This window comes from Eschrichtius robustus, chromosome 10 (assembly GCF_028021215.1).
Source record: "Eschrichtius robustus isolate mEscRob2 chromosome 10, mEscRob2.pri, whole genome shotgun sequence".
In the NCBI taxonomy this organism is placed as follows: Eukaryota; Metazoa; Chordata; class Mammalia; order Artiodactyla; family Eschrichtiidae; genus Eschrichtius; species Eschrichtius robustus.
The window spans coordinates 88349374-88366010 of record NC_090833.1 but is presented as its reverse complement, the minus strand read 5'-3'; the positions used below and the strand labels follow the sequence as shown (position 1 = coordinate 88366010).

Below are 16637 nucleotides of genomic sequence, written 5' to 3'. Positions count from 1 at the left end.
GAAATCACCATCTTTAAAGTTGATGCCTCTTTGAAATTGATGCCTCATTGGCAATCAAAGTCAGGCACTTGCATTACAAAAAAGAAAAAAACAAAAACAAAAACCCAACTGTAGGTTTTACACTACAGTTGGGCACCAAGAAATCCAATGATTTAAAAAAAAAAAGAATTTATGTGGCTTTAGAAATACAATGCCAGGTTAAATAGGAAAGATTGTAAACAACCTTATGGGGCTTCCAGATAAAATACAGGATACTCAGTTATATTTGAACTTCAGATAAATAAAGAATAATTTTTTAGTATATGACACCCCAAATATTATGTGGGACATTCTTATACGAAAAAATTATTTGTTGTTTACCTGAAATTCAAGTTTAACTAGGCATCCTGTATCCTTATTTGCCAAAGCTAAAAAAATTACTATATGAAAATTGTTTGGCATGAAAAAATGCGTTTTTAATTGTTGCTTGTTAATCTGGAGCGAGAGAGAGAGAATATGTGTGTGTGAGCACTCCCTCTCAGGGCAGTATGATGTCTCCAGTGAACTTGCTAAGCAGTTTGAACTTGAGTGTTCTGGATCCAAATACTCTGCATCACACAGATTCAAATGCCTGTGCTCTGAGGGGCTTAGAACTCTGCCCATCAGTGTACAGCAAAGCCCTTCTGAGAACACACGTTCTAAAAGAAGTGCATATGTGGTCATATGTGGTTGATTTCCTAGTTTTGCCACTGGTATTCTTTTTTGTTTTTGTTTTGGCTACGTTGGGTCTTTCTTGCTGCGTGCAGGCTTTCTCTAGTTGCTGCGAGTGGGGGCTACTCTTCGTTGCGGTGCGCGGGCTTCTCATTGTGGTGACTTCTCTTATTGCGGAGCACAGGCTCTAGGCATGCGGGCCTCAGTTGTTGCGGCACGTGGGCTCAGTAGTTGTGGTGCACGGGCTCAGTTGCTCCGCGGCATGTGGGATCTTCCCGGACCAGGGCTCGACCCGTGTCCCCTGCATTGGCAGGTGGATTCTTAACCACTGCACCACCAGGGAAGTCCCATCACTGATATTCTTTATAGATTTGTGACCCCAAAGTCAGAGCCTGGGTTCAAATCCTGTAGTCATCATTTTTAGCAGTGTGGCCTTGATTGGGTTAAGAACTTTCTCTCCCTTAGCTTCCTCAAATATAAACTAAGGAAAATGATGTTCCCTGAATTATAGGCTTGTTTTGAATATCAGATGAGATGGTGGCTGTGGGGTTGCCCATTCACATGCTCCTTCTGCATTTCTGTAAGCCGGACCAGGAAGAGCTTTGTTGGACCTACAATGCCTATTCCACTTTCTCCCTGAATTCCAGTGGCCTCATCTGTCACCCTCACCTAGACAAACTGATGCCTTCACATTCCCACCACCCGCCATGAAGAAGCTGCTAGTGGGAGCCCTGGTGCTCTGGGGTGTCAGAGCCAGAACCTCATTTCTGGCTTGGAAGCTGTGTTCCGAGGCCTGATCTGGACGCTGGGGCAGAGGCAGCACTGAAGACTTTGCTATGCACCGAGGAGGGGATGGAGGTGGCCAAGAACCTCAGGAGCCAGCTTCCTCCCCTCTTCTCCCTCCTGTCCATCTCACACTGTGTAATTTAACTTGTAAATAATAAGGTCTAAGTGACTAAAAACAAAACCCAAAAATATAGTGCACGGCCGAAAGTAAACACTCAGTAGGTACCAGCCACTTACTGACGTTATCCCGACTATAGTTCAGGCCTTGTACGGGGTGATTTTGAGGATGCCGGTAATGGAGGGGAAGGTGAGGCAGAAGACAACAACCCTGAGCAGAGTACTTCTACAGAGTAAAACAAGTCATATACGTGGAGTCACTTAAAAGTACCCAAATAAACAAATAAAATCACTGGTAATTATTAAAATGAGGGTGCTTCTGCCAGTTTGCTGCCTGAAGCTTTTTCAGCTTGGTCTGCTCTCCCTCTCAAGTAAACTAAATGTATACATAGCTTTTGTACACACTTTTGGAAAGCATATCCTCCGATTGTTGGTGCAAAGGTAAACTGCAGATATGTATATACTGAATTGTACTGTGTTTTGAAATTGTGACATTCACACGAATGAAGTTTACCCTAGAGCTCAGTCATTAAATATGTATGTGCTGTTGGCTATAAAAGGACTAGAAGGCCCATCTCATTGTTATCTATTAATCAATAGATCCAGTGAGCACAAGTTCTTTAGCTTCCTTCATGTCATTGCATCCTCTTTTTGTATTTCTGTATTTTCGTCTTTATTAAGTTCTCTATCTTCAATGGGCTTTGATTGCTGCTGTCCTGTGAGAGTGCGGATAGGAAGTGGGGAGAACTCAACTTTCAGTAAGAACCTTGAAATGTCCTTACAGTGATAATTGGGTGTGTGGGTAGAGAGATAATAGCGTACACTGCTTGTCCTTGATGAATTCAGGCTTGGAAATGTCTAAACCCCTATGGGGTCTGAATAAAATGTTCCCTGGCTAATGTTCTTTGTTTCATTTTGGAGCATGTTTTTCATAGCCTCACCAACCCTTCCCCCACAACCCCATCCAAAAAAAGAAAAAAAAGCTTCATTTTGAACATTTAGTGAAGGGAGTCAAGGCTGGAAACTTCACAGTTGAGCGGAGTAGGGCTGGAGAGCAGAAGGGCGGTGCTTTGGAATATTGTGTCCTAGAGAGTAGGCCTGCAATAACATGTAGCCAGCGAGAAAGGGGTTTAAAGATTAATTCTATCCTTTAAAACCATTTCTGCTTTTTGCAGTGATCACTGGAGCAGGAGATGGGATTGGGAAAGCGTATTCATTCGAGGTAAGTTGTGTCCTTGGAGACTTTCTCCTCCCCTTTTATTAAACACATCATAGTCACATGACTCCCACCCCAAACACTAGTTTTCTGATTATAAAAGCAATGGACATTCCCTTATGAAGGAAACTATTCTCTATAAAAAAGGAAATTTAAAAATCATAATCTCATCGCCTGGCTACCTTTTAAAAAAAATACAATGATATTCAAAGGTGGCAGTATCTCCCCTTAGGAGTTGTTTTAGGAATTTATGGGGGCACTGTTATTTTCTAGGGTAATTGTACCATAAGCATTTATATACCTAAAGCAATAAAAAAATTATAAACTACTTTCCTTTTATTTACCCTTTACATTATAGCTAGGGCATATGTTGATTTAAAAATCATTTGTGTAGGTAGGAGATATATATATATATATATATATAAAAATATAAAACTTTCACTTCAAGAAGATTAATGGGCATTAAAAAATATAATATAAAGAGAGAATCTGATAGGGCTGAGAGTCACTGGAGAGTGATTAGAGTCCTTGAGTGTTTCCTTCCAGGCTTTTTGTTTCTCTGTAGATAGATAGATAGATAGATAGACAGATAGATAGATAGATAGACAGTAGGTAGTTACGCTTTTCTAAAAATGTGTTTACAGCATATGTAGTTTTGTATGCCATTATTAGTAGTATTATTACAAGTTCGACATTTTCACTAATGAAGTATTGTTTCCTGGAATTCCTATATACTTTCTTTCTTCCTTGTGCCTATTATACTAACCTCTAGAACCATGTAAAATACAATAGAAGAAATAGAATCCTAGAAATTATGAGGATGGCTGTTAAAAATCAACACCTTAAAAACGTAATGAAAAGCACTTCAATTATGAAAACTACATTCAACAATAGTGTAGTACTCATGTGTTTTCTTGTTCCTAAAGGCCTGTGTCATGAGAGAGGTCAAACCATCTTCTGTGAAATGAACATTGCAAGGTATATTGGAGGTACCTGATAGAAACTTTTGGTTTTCTTTTTAGTTAACAGAGCTGAACCATACCACTTAAAAGCTCCTAGTGCTGGTCTTTTGGGTCTACCCCCCATCCTCCATGCTCTGAAGATAATTTCTTTGGTACTGACATTCTGCTTCAACTCTGTTTTTGTTTTTGTTTTTTTCTTCCAGCTAAAGAGTTCGTCTTTGCTCTTATCCTAATTTGTATATAGCAACTTTCTGATGATCAGTAGTGCCCAACACTCAGTAGACGAGTGGTTATATTTGAGTGTTGAGGTTGGAGAGACCATGTGCCAACACTTCCAAAGCCTTGTATCTTCCGTACCCCAAATCAGAAGGAAAGCTTTTCTAGCTATTTGTGTTAAAACTATATCACCTCTTATATAACTGTTTTTTCACCTTAGACCAGTTTTCTGGAAAGGGTCTTATCTTTCATCCACAAGATCCAAGGCCTTACCTCTCAGTTCTCTGGAGAACTCAGGTTATTTCTTTATGATTTTCCAGATTCTTTCCTCAAATTCATGCTGACCTGATATACCTGTGGCCCCCTTGATATCTTAAGACTCAGACACTTTTCTTTCTTCTTAGAGGAGACCCATGTGTGGATTCTCCTTAGCAATTCATTTCCTTACTCTTTCCAAAAGCAATGGCCTGGGGGTCAGGAGCTATGGGTTCCAGTCCTCATTCAGACACTAACTGTCTGCAGATTTTGGACAAGTTACACATCCTTTCTGGGCTTCCAGGTCTTTATGAGCACAAAAGATGTCTCCCAAGAACCTTCAAATTCTAAATTCTGTTTCTCTTCTAGACTAATTCTTGTTTTGCTCTTCTTCTTGTAGAATCTTATTCTTTGTTTCCTTTTGTTCTTTTCTAAGGCTGTGTTAAACAATTTTCTGGGATCCCTACCTTTCTTTCATGCAGGATTCCCTCTCTCCCAGAGAGCCTGTTCTTGTTTCCCTGCTAGTTGCTGCTTCAAGGAAAGCAGTTCAGAGCCTGGAATGCTGTGGATTGTAATGGTTAAGAATTCGAGGTTGGGAATGGATCAGATGTCTCTCTGTTCAAACTCTGCCTCCAATATGCTCACTGCAGAATTTCCACATCAATAAGCTGGAGGTGATGATAATTCCATCTGGGCTTTTGTAAAAGTTAAACGGGATGAGGTGGGCAAAATGCTTTGCATAGAGTAAGCCCTCCAAGTTTCGCCACTATTATTATTGCATATTTAATCTGTGTTTTCTTTCCCATATATTGCTTTTTTTTTTCTTTTTGAGAAAGAAAATGTGTTGTACTTACCCATATTTTTACTCTTTCTATTGTTCTTTCTTCTTCCCTGATGTTCCAAGATTTTTTCTTTTGTTATTTCCTGTCTGTTTAGAGAAGTTCCTTTAGTTGTTCTTTTACAGTAGCTCTGCGGGTGACAAATTCTTTTTGTTTTCCTTCATCAGAGACTGTCTCCATTTCCCCTTCATTCCTGAAGGATAATTTTGCTGAATATAGGATTTATAGTTGACAATCCTTTCCTTTCAGCATTTGAAAAATGTTGTGCCACTTCCTTCTGGCCTCTATGATTTCTGATGAGTCTGATGTTATTCAAATCATTTTCCCCTATAGGTAAGGTGTTGTTTCTCTTTCATTGCTTTCAAGATGTTTTTCTTTGTGTTCAGTTTTCAGGAGTTTAGTTATGTTTCTTGGTGTGGGTTTCTTTGGGTTTATCTTGTTTGAGATTCACTCAGTCTCTTGAATCTGTAGGTTTATACCTTTTCACAAATTTGGAAATTTTTCATTCATTCTTTCTTCAAATATTCTTTCTGTCTAGCTGCCTAGCCCTCTTCTCTTCTTCTGGGACTCTAATGACACAAATGTAAGACCTTTCTTATAGTCTAGTGGGTCTCTGAGATGCTGTTCATTTTTTTTCAGTGCATTTTTTCTCTGTTTAGATTGGGTAATTCCTGTTGTTTTACCTTTAAGTTCATGGATTCTTTCCTTGGTCTCTCCATTCTGCTATTGAGCCCATCCGTTTTTTTAATTTCACTTTCTGTATTTTTCAGTTCTAAAATTTCCATTTCATTTTTCTTTATATCTACTATTTCTTTGCTGAAATGTCCTATTTTTCATTTGTTTTAATTGTGTTTGTGATTGCTCTCTGAAGCATTTTTACGATAGCTGCTTTAAAATTCTAGTCAGATAATTCTAACATCTGTGTCATCTTGATGTTAGCATTTGTCCATTGTTTTCAATCTTACTCAAATTGAGATCTTCCTTATTCTTGGTGTGATGAGGTTTTTTTTTTAATTGAATCTTGGACATTTTTGGTTTTATGTTATGAGACTGAATCATATTTAAATCTTCTGGTTTAGGTCTGTACTGATATTGCTTCAACAGGGGGAGGAGGGGGTGCTTTTTCCTACCAGGTGGGGTAGAAGCCCAGGTTTTCCACTTGGCCTCCTTTGGGGGGTGCTGCCTCCTTGTTACTGCTGGATGGGTGTAGGAGTTCTGGCTTCTCATAAGCCACTCTGGATTTTTGGGGCAAGATTGCATCCTTACTGCTCCCCACAAGCAGTACGTGGAGGAGGTAGTCTCACTATCATTGCGGTGATGGTATAAATCCTGAATCTCCACTAGGCTTCCTCTGTCGTCATCCCAGGGGAAGGAAGAGGGGAGAGAGCAGAAGGGGTGCTCTGGCACTGTCAGGTGGAAGTGGATGTTCAGGTCTCTGCTGACATGGCGGGTGGGGTGGCTGGAATGAAAGTCCCAGCTCCCTGCTCATCCTTCTCTGATGCCAACCTGGCAGGGGGTTGGAGTCCTTGTTAGGACTCAGCCTCACCAGAGTGGAAGTGTCAGCTCCCCACTTAGCCTTTGGAGGCAGGGGTGGCAAAAGGAACATAGATTTTTTTTTGAGTTGTTTGGAGTACGACAGTTATTGTCTAAAGTTTTCTGCCTTGCTAGGCTGCCATTTTTTGGTTCTTTGGTTAGAGAGAGCAGGCTTTTATTGGGACTTTTTATGTCTGCACTGTTGGTGTTTCTGAATATCCAGCTTCTCCAGCAATAAGTCTGGGATATATGAGGCAAAAAGAAAACCCAGGAAACTCACCACCAGTTTCCTCAGGTCTCAAGGCCCATAGCTGATCTTCTCATTATCTTTTGGAGTCTTCTTATATTTATTTTATGTATTATGTCCAGGTTGCATGTTTTATTTGCATTTCATGGTAGAAATAGGGACTTTTACTCCAACTTTCCAGTAGCCTATTCTATATTACATTTTAACCTAATCTGTATTTGTATTTAGAGTGGCAATAGTGACTTTGCCTCCTTTTAAAGGAATTTCAAGCATTATTGGAATCAGGTGAAAAAAATTGTGGAGAGGGATGGGCTGGAGGAGGAAGGACAAGAATGGGCCTGCTCTTCATGCCTCTGAAGCCTCTGCTTCACTCTGTATTTCACACCATTTCCATTCCTTTGGCACCTGAATTCAAGCCCTTTCTTTTATCTACTGCCACACAGAAGAAGCCCTGTCTTCCCTGGCATTCCCACCACCTGTTATAGATTAGCAGCAACAAGTACCTTCCTTGACCTAGGCCCTAATACACAGCAGAAGGAAAATGGTCTATTCATCACAGCAGCAGCCATTCTTCTTTAGCACAGTGCCTGGCAGGGAATTCTGGGAGAGGGCGTGCTTCTGGGGCTTAACTCCCTGAAGGGGGGTGGTGGCAAAACCCACATATGGAGCCTGTCAGCCTGGACATTCTAGAAAGAAGATTGAGCCCTGCTCAAAAGGGCAAAGGGAACATGCTGGCCCAGACAACCAAGTGTTCTCCGTGCCCCCCTCCTGGCTCAGACCACTTCACATGGAACCTTTAAAAAGTCTATAGCTCTTGAGAGAAATGGCACAATTCAGGAGAGGCTGGAAGCACACAAGGCAGAGAGCATCCTTTGTGTTGAAAATGCAAATTGTTTTCCATTTAATGGACAATCTCCCCCTCGGGAGGCTGATGAAGTGAATTGTGAGACGAAGGTGCTTAATTCTTTAGCCATCCTTTGATAGATTCCCAGACTGAAAATGAGGGCTGGAGGTCGGGGTGGGGAATTTTCCAGGAGAGAAAGAGAAGACTTCATGATATCACTGGCCTTAAAATGGGACAGTTCTTATTTTTTTATCTTTTAATTTTCTATTTATTTTTAAAGTTTTAAGATAGACTTTATTTTTTAGAGCAGTTTTAGATTGACCACAAAATCTTGCAGAAGGTACAGCGAGTTCCCATATACCCCTGTCTGCACACACACCCCAGAGTGGGAAGTTTGCTACAGTGAACATACACTGGCATGTCATTATCACCCAGAGTCCATAGTTTACCTTGGGGTTCACTCTTCTTGGTTTAGTTTTTCCGTGGTGGCTGTTTTTCAGAGGAAAGTGTGATACGGGCCCAGCTGAAGATGAGTTTCTCTTAGGGAAACTGCTTCCCACCTTCTCCTTTGCTCAGTCTGGTCTGAATGAAGCTTTCTTTACCTAAGGTCAGTCAAAATTGACACAAAAGTCCTTGAGACATTTTCTGTGGCTTGTTTCTTTTCCATAGCTGTGTTCCAGCCAAAATGTCTGAGTAAACTTGTTTGTATGTCATTTAAAACTATACTAGAAAATCAACTATTTAAAGGAACAACAGATGTAGAGTATCACCCCTAATTACATTCTATATATGTCTAGATATTGATTGATTGTCTTTTTACAAAGTGAAACCTCACTATATAGGTTCCAGGCTAGGGGTGGGACTTGTTATAATACTTTATGGCTGAAGATCAGCTGTTAGACTGAATATAATTTACTTTAAAATACTTCAGCATGCATAATATGATACGCACGTGAATCAGTTTTTTATTTTAAACAGCTTCTTGAGATATAATTCATGTACCATAAAATTCACCTGTTTTAAGTGTATGGTACAATGATTTTTTAGTAAATTAACCAAGGTGTTCACCATCGCCACCATCCAGTTTTAGCACATTTCCATCATCCTAATAAGATCCTAATGAGATCACTCACAACTGGTCACAGTTAATCCCCCATTCCCATCCCTAGTCCTAGGCTGCCACTAATCTTTTCTGAACATTTCATATGAATGCCACCACACAATATGTAGTCTTTTGTGCCTGACTTCCTTAATTTAGCACAGGATTTTTGAGGTTCATCCATGTTGTAGCATGTGTCAGTGATTCTTTCATTTTTATTGCAGAATAATATTCCATCGTATGGATATACCACAATTCGTTTATTCATTTACTAGCTGATGAATGTTTGGGTTGTTCCCATTTTTCGGCTATATAATATGCTGCTGTGAACATTCTTATGTACTTTTTTTTCATGGACATATGTTTCCATTTCTCTTTTTTTTTTGGCTGCATCGGGTCTTTGTTGCTGTGCGCGGGCTTTCTCTAGTTGCGGCGAGCGGGGGCTACTCTTTGTTGTGCACAGGCTTCTCATTGCTGTGGCTTCTCTTGTTGGGGAGCACGGGCTCTAGGCTCACGGGCTTCAGTAGTTGTGGCACACGGGCTCAGTAGTTGTGGTGCATGGGCTTAGTTGCTCCACGGCATGTGGGATCTTCCCAGACCAGGGCTCGAACCCATGTCCCCTGCATTGGCAGGCAGATTCTTAACCACTGTGCTACCAGGGAAGTCCCTCTGTTTCTCTTGGGTAGATTACCTAGGAATGGAATACACCACCACACCAAGAGGTGGTGTGTGTTGAGTTTCTTCTACTTGTCCCTCGGGATTCACCCTCTGCCCTTCTTTGCCCTGCTGTGTGCCCTAGGAGGCTGCCGTGCACCAAGGGCCTCAGATGGCTTCTGGTTTCAGTGGGGTTTGGTGGGGGTTGGGGGACACTGGCAACAGGTAAGAGAGAGAGAGGAGTGTGAGGTTGGGTTCCTTTCTGCTCTCTCCCTGTGGGCTGGCTGTATCCCTCTGCTGAAGGCCGCAGCTCTGTCAGGCAGCCCTCTCCACCTTCTGGTTCTGGTAACTGTTCATCCCCGAACCGTTTCAGGTTCACAGGTGACAACAGCTCTGCCCTTAGTAGCTCCAGAGTCTCGTGGGTTCTCTACACATTAGTCACACTTTGTAAATCATCCTTTTATTAAACTCTCTTCTAGTTACCCAATTTGAGTGTGCTGTTTTTGCCAGGACCTTGGCTAAATCCAGGTTTTAGTTAATTTTTAAAGATGCTAAATTAGAGTTCATCAATATCTGTGCCTTAGCTAACTTAACTTTCATTAGAGGGTTTGCCCCTTAGCCTAAGAGATGTTATAAATAATTTTCCTGAGGAAGTGCCTTCCAAGATACGTGGATTAGCTAGAAATATTGTACAGGCACTTCTGCCCTCCTATGAACAAGGATGTAATATCTGTTAGCATGGCAGAGTGGTGTTCTTGGCCTTGAACTGATTTGGCCCCATGTCCTGCTGATAGTGGAGGATTCTGTCACCTGACCCTGCTAGAAGTTTGACTGCACCCTGCCCCCAGAATATTATCATATCTACCTGGGATGAGCCTTCACAGAGTGCCTAAGGGACAGAGAGCTGGGACTCCACTGAGCTATAAGAATAGGTTCATGACTATTTTGATGCCAGCTTACTAATGAATGTTTCTGTTGGTAGGATTTGGTCTGAGTCTTGTTTGAATTTTATAACATACCATCTGCTGGCTGGTTGTTGGGGAGGAGATCTGTAGCCAAAATTTATCTCTAATTACTGGAGGCAACAAGAAAACCTAGTGATTATGAACAGCCAAATAGGCTTAGGTCAGAGAAAGACATAATATTTAATGCCTGCCAGGGTTCCAGCCATTCAGGGTTCTACTCAGCTCTGCCCAGTCCTTAGGAGCATGTGCAGCTGCTCTGGTCTGTACAAAAAGCAGCCCAGCTGGCCCCAATCAGCGCCAGCCCCTCTGGCCTCCCAGCTCATCTCAGCCCCAGCTAAGCACCATACAGCCCCGTACAGCATCTACTCACTTCACATCCCCAATTCTCTTTTAAAAAGCACTGTTACTGGGGCTTCCCTGATGGCTCAGTGGTTGGAAATCTGCCTGCCAATGCAGGGGACACGGGTTCGAGCCCTGGTCTGGGAAGATCCCACATGCCGCGGAGCAACTAGGCCCGTGAGCCACAATTGCTGAGCCTGCGCGTCTGGAGCCTGTGCTCCGCAACAAGAGAGGCCACGATAGTGAGAGGCCCGCGCACCGCGATGAAGAGCGGCCCCCGCTTGCCGCAACTAGAGAAAACCCTCGCACAGAAACGAAGACCCAACACAGCCATAAAATAAAAATAAATAAATAAATAAAGTAATATTAAAAAAAAAAAACACTGTTACCTAATTTTCTTGTATTTATTTAGCTTCCTTTAGCTTTTTTTAAAAATTTGACTTTTAATTTTGAGATAATTATAGATTCATATGCAGTTGTAAGAAAGAATACAGAGAGATCCCATGTACCCTTTACCCAATCTTGCAAAGCTATTCTACAACAACACACTCAGGATATCAACATAGATACAGTCAAGATATAGAACATTTCCATCACCGCAAGGATCCCTTGTGTGGCCGTTTTATAAACACTCCCACCCCCTCCTTCTTTCTTTACTCCCTCCCTCCCTCCCTCCCTCCCTTCCTTCCTTCCTTCCTTCCCTCCTTCTTTCTTTCATTATTTCTTTCTTGACGTATAGTTGATTTACAATGTTGCGTTACTTTCTGCTGTTCAGCAAAATGATTCAGTTATACATATATATACATTATTTTTATATTCTTTTCCATTATGGTTTATTACAGCATATTGTTTCCAGTTTTGGGCAATACTTATAAAGCTTCTATAAACATTTGTATATAAGTTTTGTGTGAATGTAAGGTTATTTTTTCTGGAATAAATGCTCAGGAGTGCAGTTGCTGGCTGGTATGATAGTTGCATGTTTAGTTTTTTAAGAAACTGCTAAACTGTTTCCCAGATTGTTTGTACCATTCTCACCAGCACTGTATGTGTGGTCCATTTTCTCCACATCTTCACCAGCATTTGGTGTTGCTATGTTTTATTTTAGCCATTCTGAGAGCTGTGTAGTAATATCTCATTGGGGTTTTAATTTGCACTTCCCTGATGGCTAATGATATTTATGTATACATTTTTAATTCAAAGAAGTGTAAGGAAGAAAAGAGCAAAAAGGCCATCATCTCTTTGCCCAGATAATTCCTGTTAAAGATAAAATAATACAGGCATAAAATTAGAAAACTCAAGCAGCACAGAAAAGCATACGAAGGGAAATAAAGGCCTCTCCTCCCTCACCCCTGCCCTTACCTGGCCCTTCTCTGTAAAGGTCACCAGTGTTCACAATGTCTTGAGATTCCTTTCAGAAAAGGTAAAGGAAAACCATGGCTATATTCATACTTACATGTTGACATGGATGTTGATAGTACAGAGTAACTTCAGCGTAACAATCCAGAGACTTTCCTGATTAATGGGTGGCTCTGTCCAGTTCCTTCTGTCTTGCTTCTTGTCTATCTTATAAGCCTTTGCGCTATTCTTCAAGGTTGGAGCCGGGTCATAAGCACGTCTGTGTCCTGCAGCCCACTGACAGCACTCAGTCCTGTGGCCAGACATAGGGCAAGAAAGGCCAGGAGTGTCATCTAGTCACATGCCCAGGAAGAAGGAGAGGAATTTATAGTCTCCTAGCAGAATTTACACCTGTATGTTTAGTTTTTGCCCACATGAGCACAAATGGGATCCTGCTTCACATAACCATAAACCCTCTTCTAAACTTTGCTTTGTTCATTAAATAATGTAATATGGAGGTCTTGCCACAGCAAAGGCATACAGATGGTCTTCATTCTTTTTAATGGTTTCAGGGTTATCCTATCCCAGGGATGTACTATGTCTCTTTTATCGGCCTCTTAGGGATGGGCACTAGGGTTGCTTTTTGTTTTTGTAGTTACAAATAATGTTTCAAGACACACCCTTGAAGATAAACTTACACATATCCAAGCATACATCCCTATCAGTAAGATTGCTGGCTGAATGGGTATGTGCATTTAAATACTGGGTACCATTGCCAGATTGTCCTCTATATGATTGAACCAATTTTAACCCATCTTATATTACTATAAATTTTAATATTTATATACATATATATTTAAACATTATAAAACTTACTTTTCATCACTTTAATATATATAAACATGCATTCTTGGCTATTAATGCCCACAGAATGCTAGAAGCAAAATATATGACTAAAGATTGTCTGTTTTAATTTCTCCATATCTGGGCAATTCTAGTGCCACCCCCAAGGTCTGGGATGGTATGGATGCTGCAATCTCCAGTGTGACAGACAAGGCAGTTAGAATGCTTCTCAAGACAGTGCTCCTGGCAGTTACAGGTAATGGCACAGTGTTGCCCCTTGGATTAAAATCCCTTGGCTCAGCCCAACCCAAGAAAAACCAACTGCTTTGCTCTATTCTTGAATATTATCATACATTTACTGTCAATATATGATGGTGTCTTATGCCATTTCAGCAAGGAAATTCTTCTTCCTAAAGTCTAAATTACTCTAGTCTAAATTACTCCAGCTGCACTCTAAGCTTATTCTCTTTCATCTTCCCTTAAATGAAAGCAGCAGCTTTTAATTATTTTTATGTTTCCTTGGATTCATTGCTTTGTTCCTGTGTGTCTTGACTTAAACCCTATACTTTCTGAACCAGGCTTTGAGTATCCTAAATTCATTGTAGTATGTCATGGTTGTGCGTGTGTGTGTGTGTGTGTGTGTGTGTGTGAGAGAGAGAGAGAGAGAGAGAGAGATGTACCAAACAAGAGTGTACATAATATCTAAGTGCGGTTACAAAAAAAATTAAAATGAGTAAAGTGTCTCTTATCACCAAGCTTAAGAAATAGGGCATCACCAGCTTCCTTGAAGTTTGTCATATAGGCACATATGTCATGCCTTTGTGTTTCCCCTCCTCACTCCCACAGATGTAAGCACTATCATGAATGTTGTGTTAATAATTTCCTTACTTTAAAAAAAGTTGTTACACATGCGTGTATCCCTCAACAACATTTGGTTGCATCACCTGTTTTGAACTTAATGTAAATTGATTCATATGTCTTCTGTAATCTGCTTTGTACTGATCAATATTGTGCTTTTGAAATTCATCCATGCTGATGTGTATAGAACATGGTTCATTCATTTTCAGTATTGTATAGTATTCCATTATATAAATTGACCCAATTTAGTTATCCATAGTAATTTAATTCACAATGGCAACAGATAAACATAGGATATTGGTGGCAGGAACAGCTAAGTTTCCCCCCAAATCCCTATTCTTCCACTGTAAAAAGTTGTAGCTGGTAAGTGGCTATCCAGCCAGGGAACTTCCCAGATTCCCTTACGTATAGCTGGGGCTATGTGACATTTTACCGATGAAATCAGGCAGAAACGATGTGTGTCATTTCTTGGTCAAGGTGGTTGAGGGAGGGGATATATTTTCTCTACCCTCTTTAGATCCTTACACTGGCTGGATATCAACAGCCAGGGCAATCTTAGAAACCTAGTGTTGAAGGTGGCAATGCCTTTCTCAGCTGTGGGTCCTGAAGGACTATGTGGAATAGAGTCTGTTATATAAGACAAAAACCAGACTTCATTGCGTGAAGCCACTGAAATTTCGGCGTTATTTGTTACAGCAGCTTAAGTTATCCCAACCAATGCAAACTAACAAGAAATGTCCAAGATTTACATGAAGAAACTTCTAAAAGTTTTAGAAGAATGCATAAGATCTGAATAAATAGCATATTACGGATGAGATAACTGATTACTGCAAAGATGCAACTTTCCCCTTAAATATCTCTAATTTCAATATAAAACGTTAAAAAATATAATCTTATCATTTACTTGGAAAATTAAACTAAGACGATAACACAAGAACATTTTGAAAGAAAATAATAAATCATAGGGACTTCCTCTATGAGACACCAGATATCAAAGCCTATTATACGATTATCAGAAGTGGCACTGGCACAGAAGTTAACAAATAGGCCAGTGGAACTGAACAGATAGATTAGAGACAGATCCACGTACATATGAGAATTTGGCATAAGCATTTCACATCAGGAAAAGATGGACAAATAGAAAAATGTTGCCAAGACAATGAGCCACCCATTTTGAAAAAAATAATGCTAGATGATTTCAACCTCACACTATTCTCAAACATAAACAACAACAACAAAAATAAACAAACTACAAGGGTTACAGGAAAATGTATTTATATCCTTGAAGTTAGGGAAAATCATAAAGGAAATTCTAAAAAAAAATAAGGAAAATATTCACAAACTTGGTAACATTAAAATTAATATTATGTAATGTATGGAAAGGGCACCATAATCAAAGGAGAAAATAATTACTGCATATATAGTAGGCAAATAATTAATACCAAGAATATGTAAAAATAAAGCTCCTACAAACTTATAAGAAAATGACAACCCAACAGGAGAATGGGCAACGGGTATATTCTAGTTATATCCAGACAAAACTATAATTCAGAGAGATACATGTACCTCTATGTTCATAGCAGCACTATTCACAATAGCCAAGACATGGAAACAACCTGAATGTCCATCGACAGATGAAGGATAAAGAAGGTGTGGTACATATATACAATGGAATACTACACAGCCATAAAAAAGAACAAAATAATGCCATTTGCAGCAACATGGATGTGAGTAGAGTTGCAACATACTAAGTGAAGTAAGTCAGAAAACAACAAATATCATACAATATCAATTGTATGTGGAATCTAAAATATGACACAATGAACTTATCTATGAAACAGAAACAGAATCACGGATGTAGAGAACAGACCTGTGGTTGCCAAGGGGGAGGGGGTTAGGGGAGGGATGGATTGGGAGGTTGGGGTTAGCAGATGTATGCTTTTATATACAGAATGGATAAACAAGGTCCTGCTGTATAGTACAGAGAACTATATTCAATATTCTATGATATGTACCATGTCTTCTTTATCCATTCCTCTGTCAATGGGCATATATACAATGGAATATTACTCAACCATAAAAAAGAATGAAATAGTGCCATTTGCAGCAACATGGATGGACCTAGAGATTGTCATACTGAGTGAAGTAAGTCTGACAGAGAAAGACAAATATCATATGATATTGCTTATATGTGGAATCTAAAAAAAATGGTACGAATGGACTTATTTACGAAACAGAAATAGAGTCACAGATGTAGAAAACAAACTTACGGCTACCAGGGGAGAAAGGAGGGTAGGAAGGGATAAACTGGGAGATTGGGATTGACATACACACATTACTATATATAAGATAGATAACTAATAGCGACCTACTGTATAGCACAGGGAACTCTACTCAATACTCTGTAATGACCTATATGGAAAAAGAATCTAAAAAAATAGTGGATATATATATGTATATGTATAACTGATTCACTTGCTGTACAGCAGAAACTAACACAACATTGTAAATCAACTATACTCCAATAAAAATTTAAAAAAATAAATAAACAAACTGGGAAAATTAAAAACAGAAGATGCACTTAAAGGTTCATTGATGATGGATGAATAAACAAAATGTGGTGTATGCATACAATGCAGTATTATTCAGCCTTGAAAAGGAAGGACATTCTGACACATGTTACAACGTGGATGAACCTTGAGGACATTATGCTTAGTGAAATAAACCAGTCACAAAAAGAGAAAAACAAAAAACAAATGAACAAAATATTCTATGATAAACCATAATGGAAAAGAATATAAAAAAGAATTTATATATGTATAACTGAATCACTTTGCTG

General features: G+C 39.8%; 1 protein-coding gene across 2 annotated transcripts in view; it reads left to right on the top strand.

Moving 5' to 3' along the window:
* Positions 1 to 8203: 8203 nt before the first annotated feature.
* The window catches only part of HSD17B3 (hydroxysteroid 17-beta dehydrogenase 3), a 36405-nt gene continuing 27971 nt past the window's right edge, over positions 8204 to 16637 (top strand). For both annotated transcript variants that reach the window (XM_068552878.1, XM_068552877.1), the window contains exon 1: positions 8204 to 8312. In XM_068552878.1, the coding sequence (XP_068408979.1) occupies positions 8292 to 8312 (21 nt within the window). In that variant the 5' untranslated portion in view covers positions 8204 to 8291. The remainder of the gene's footprint in view (positions 8313 to 16637) is intronic.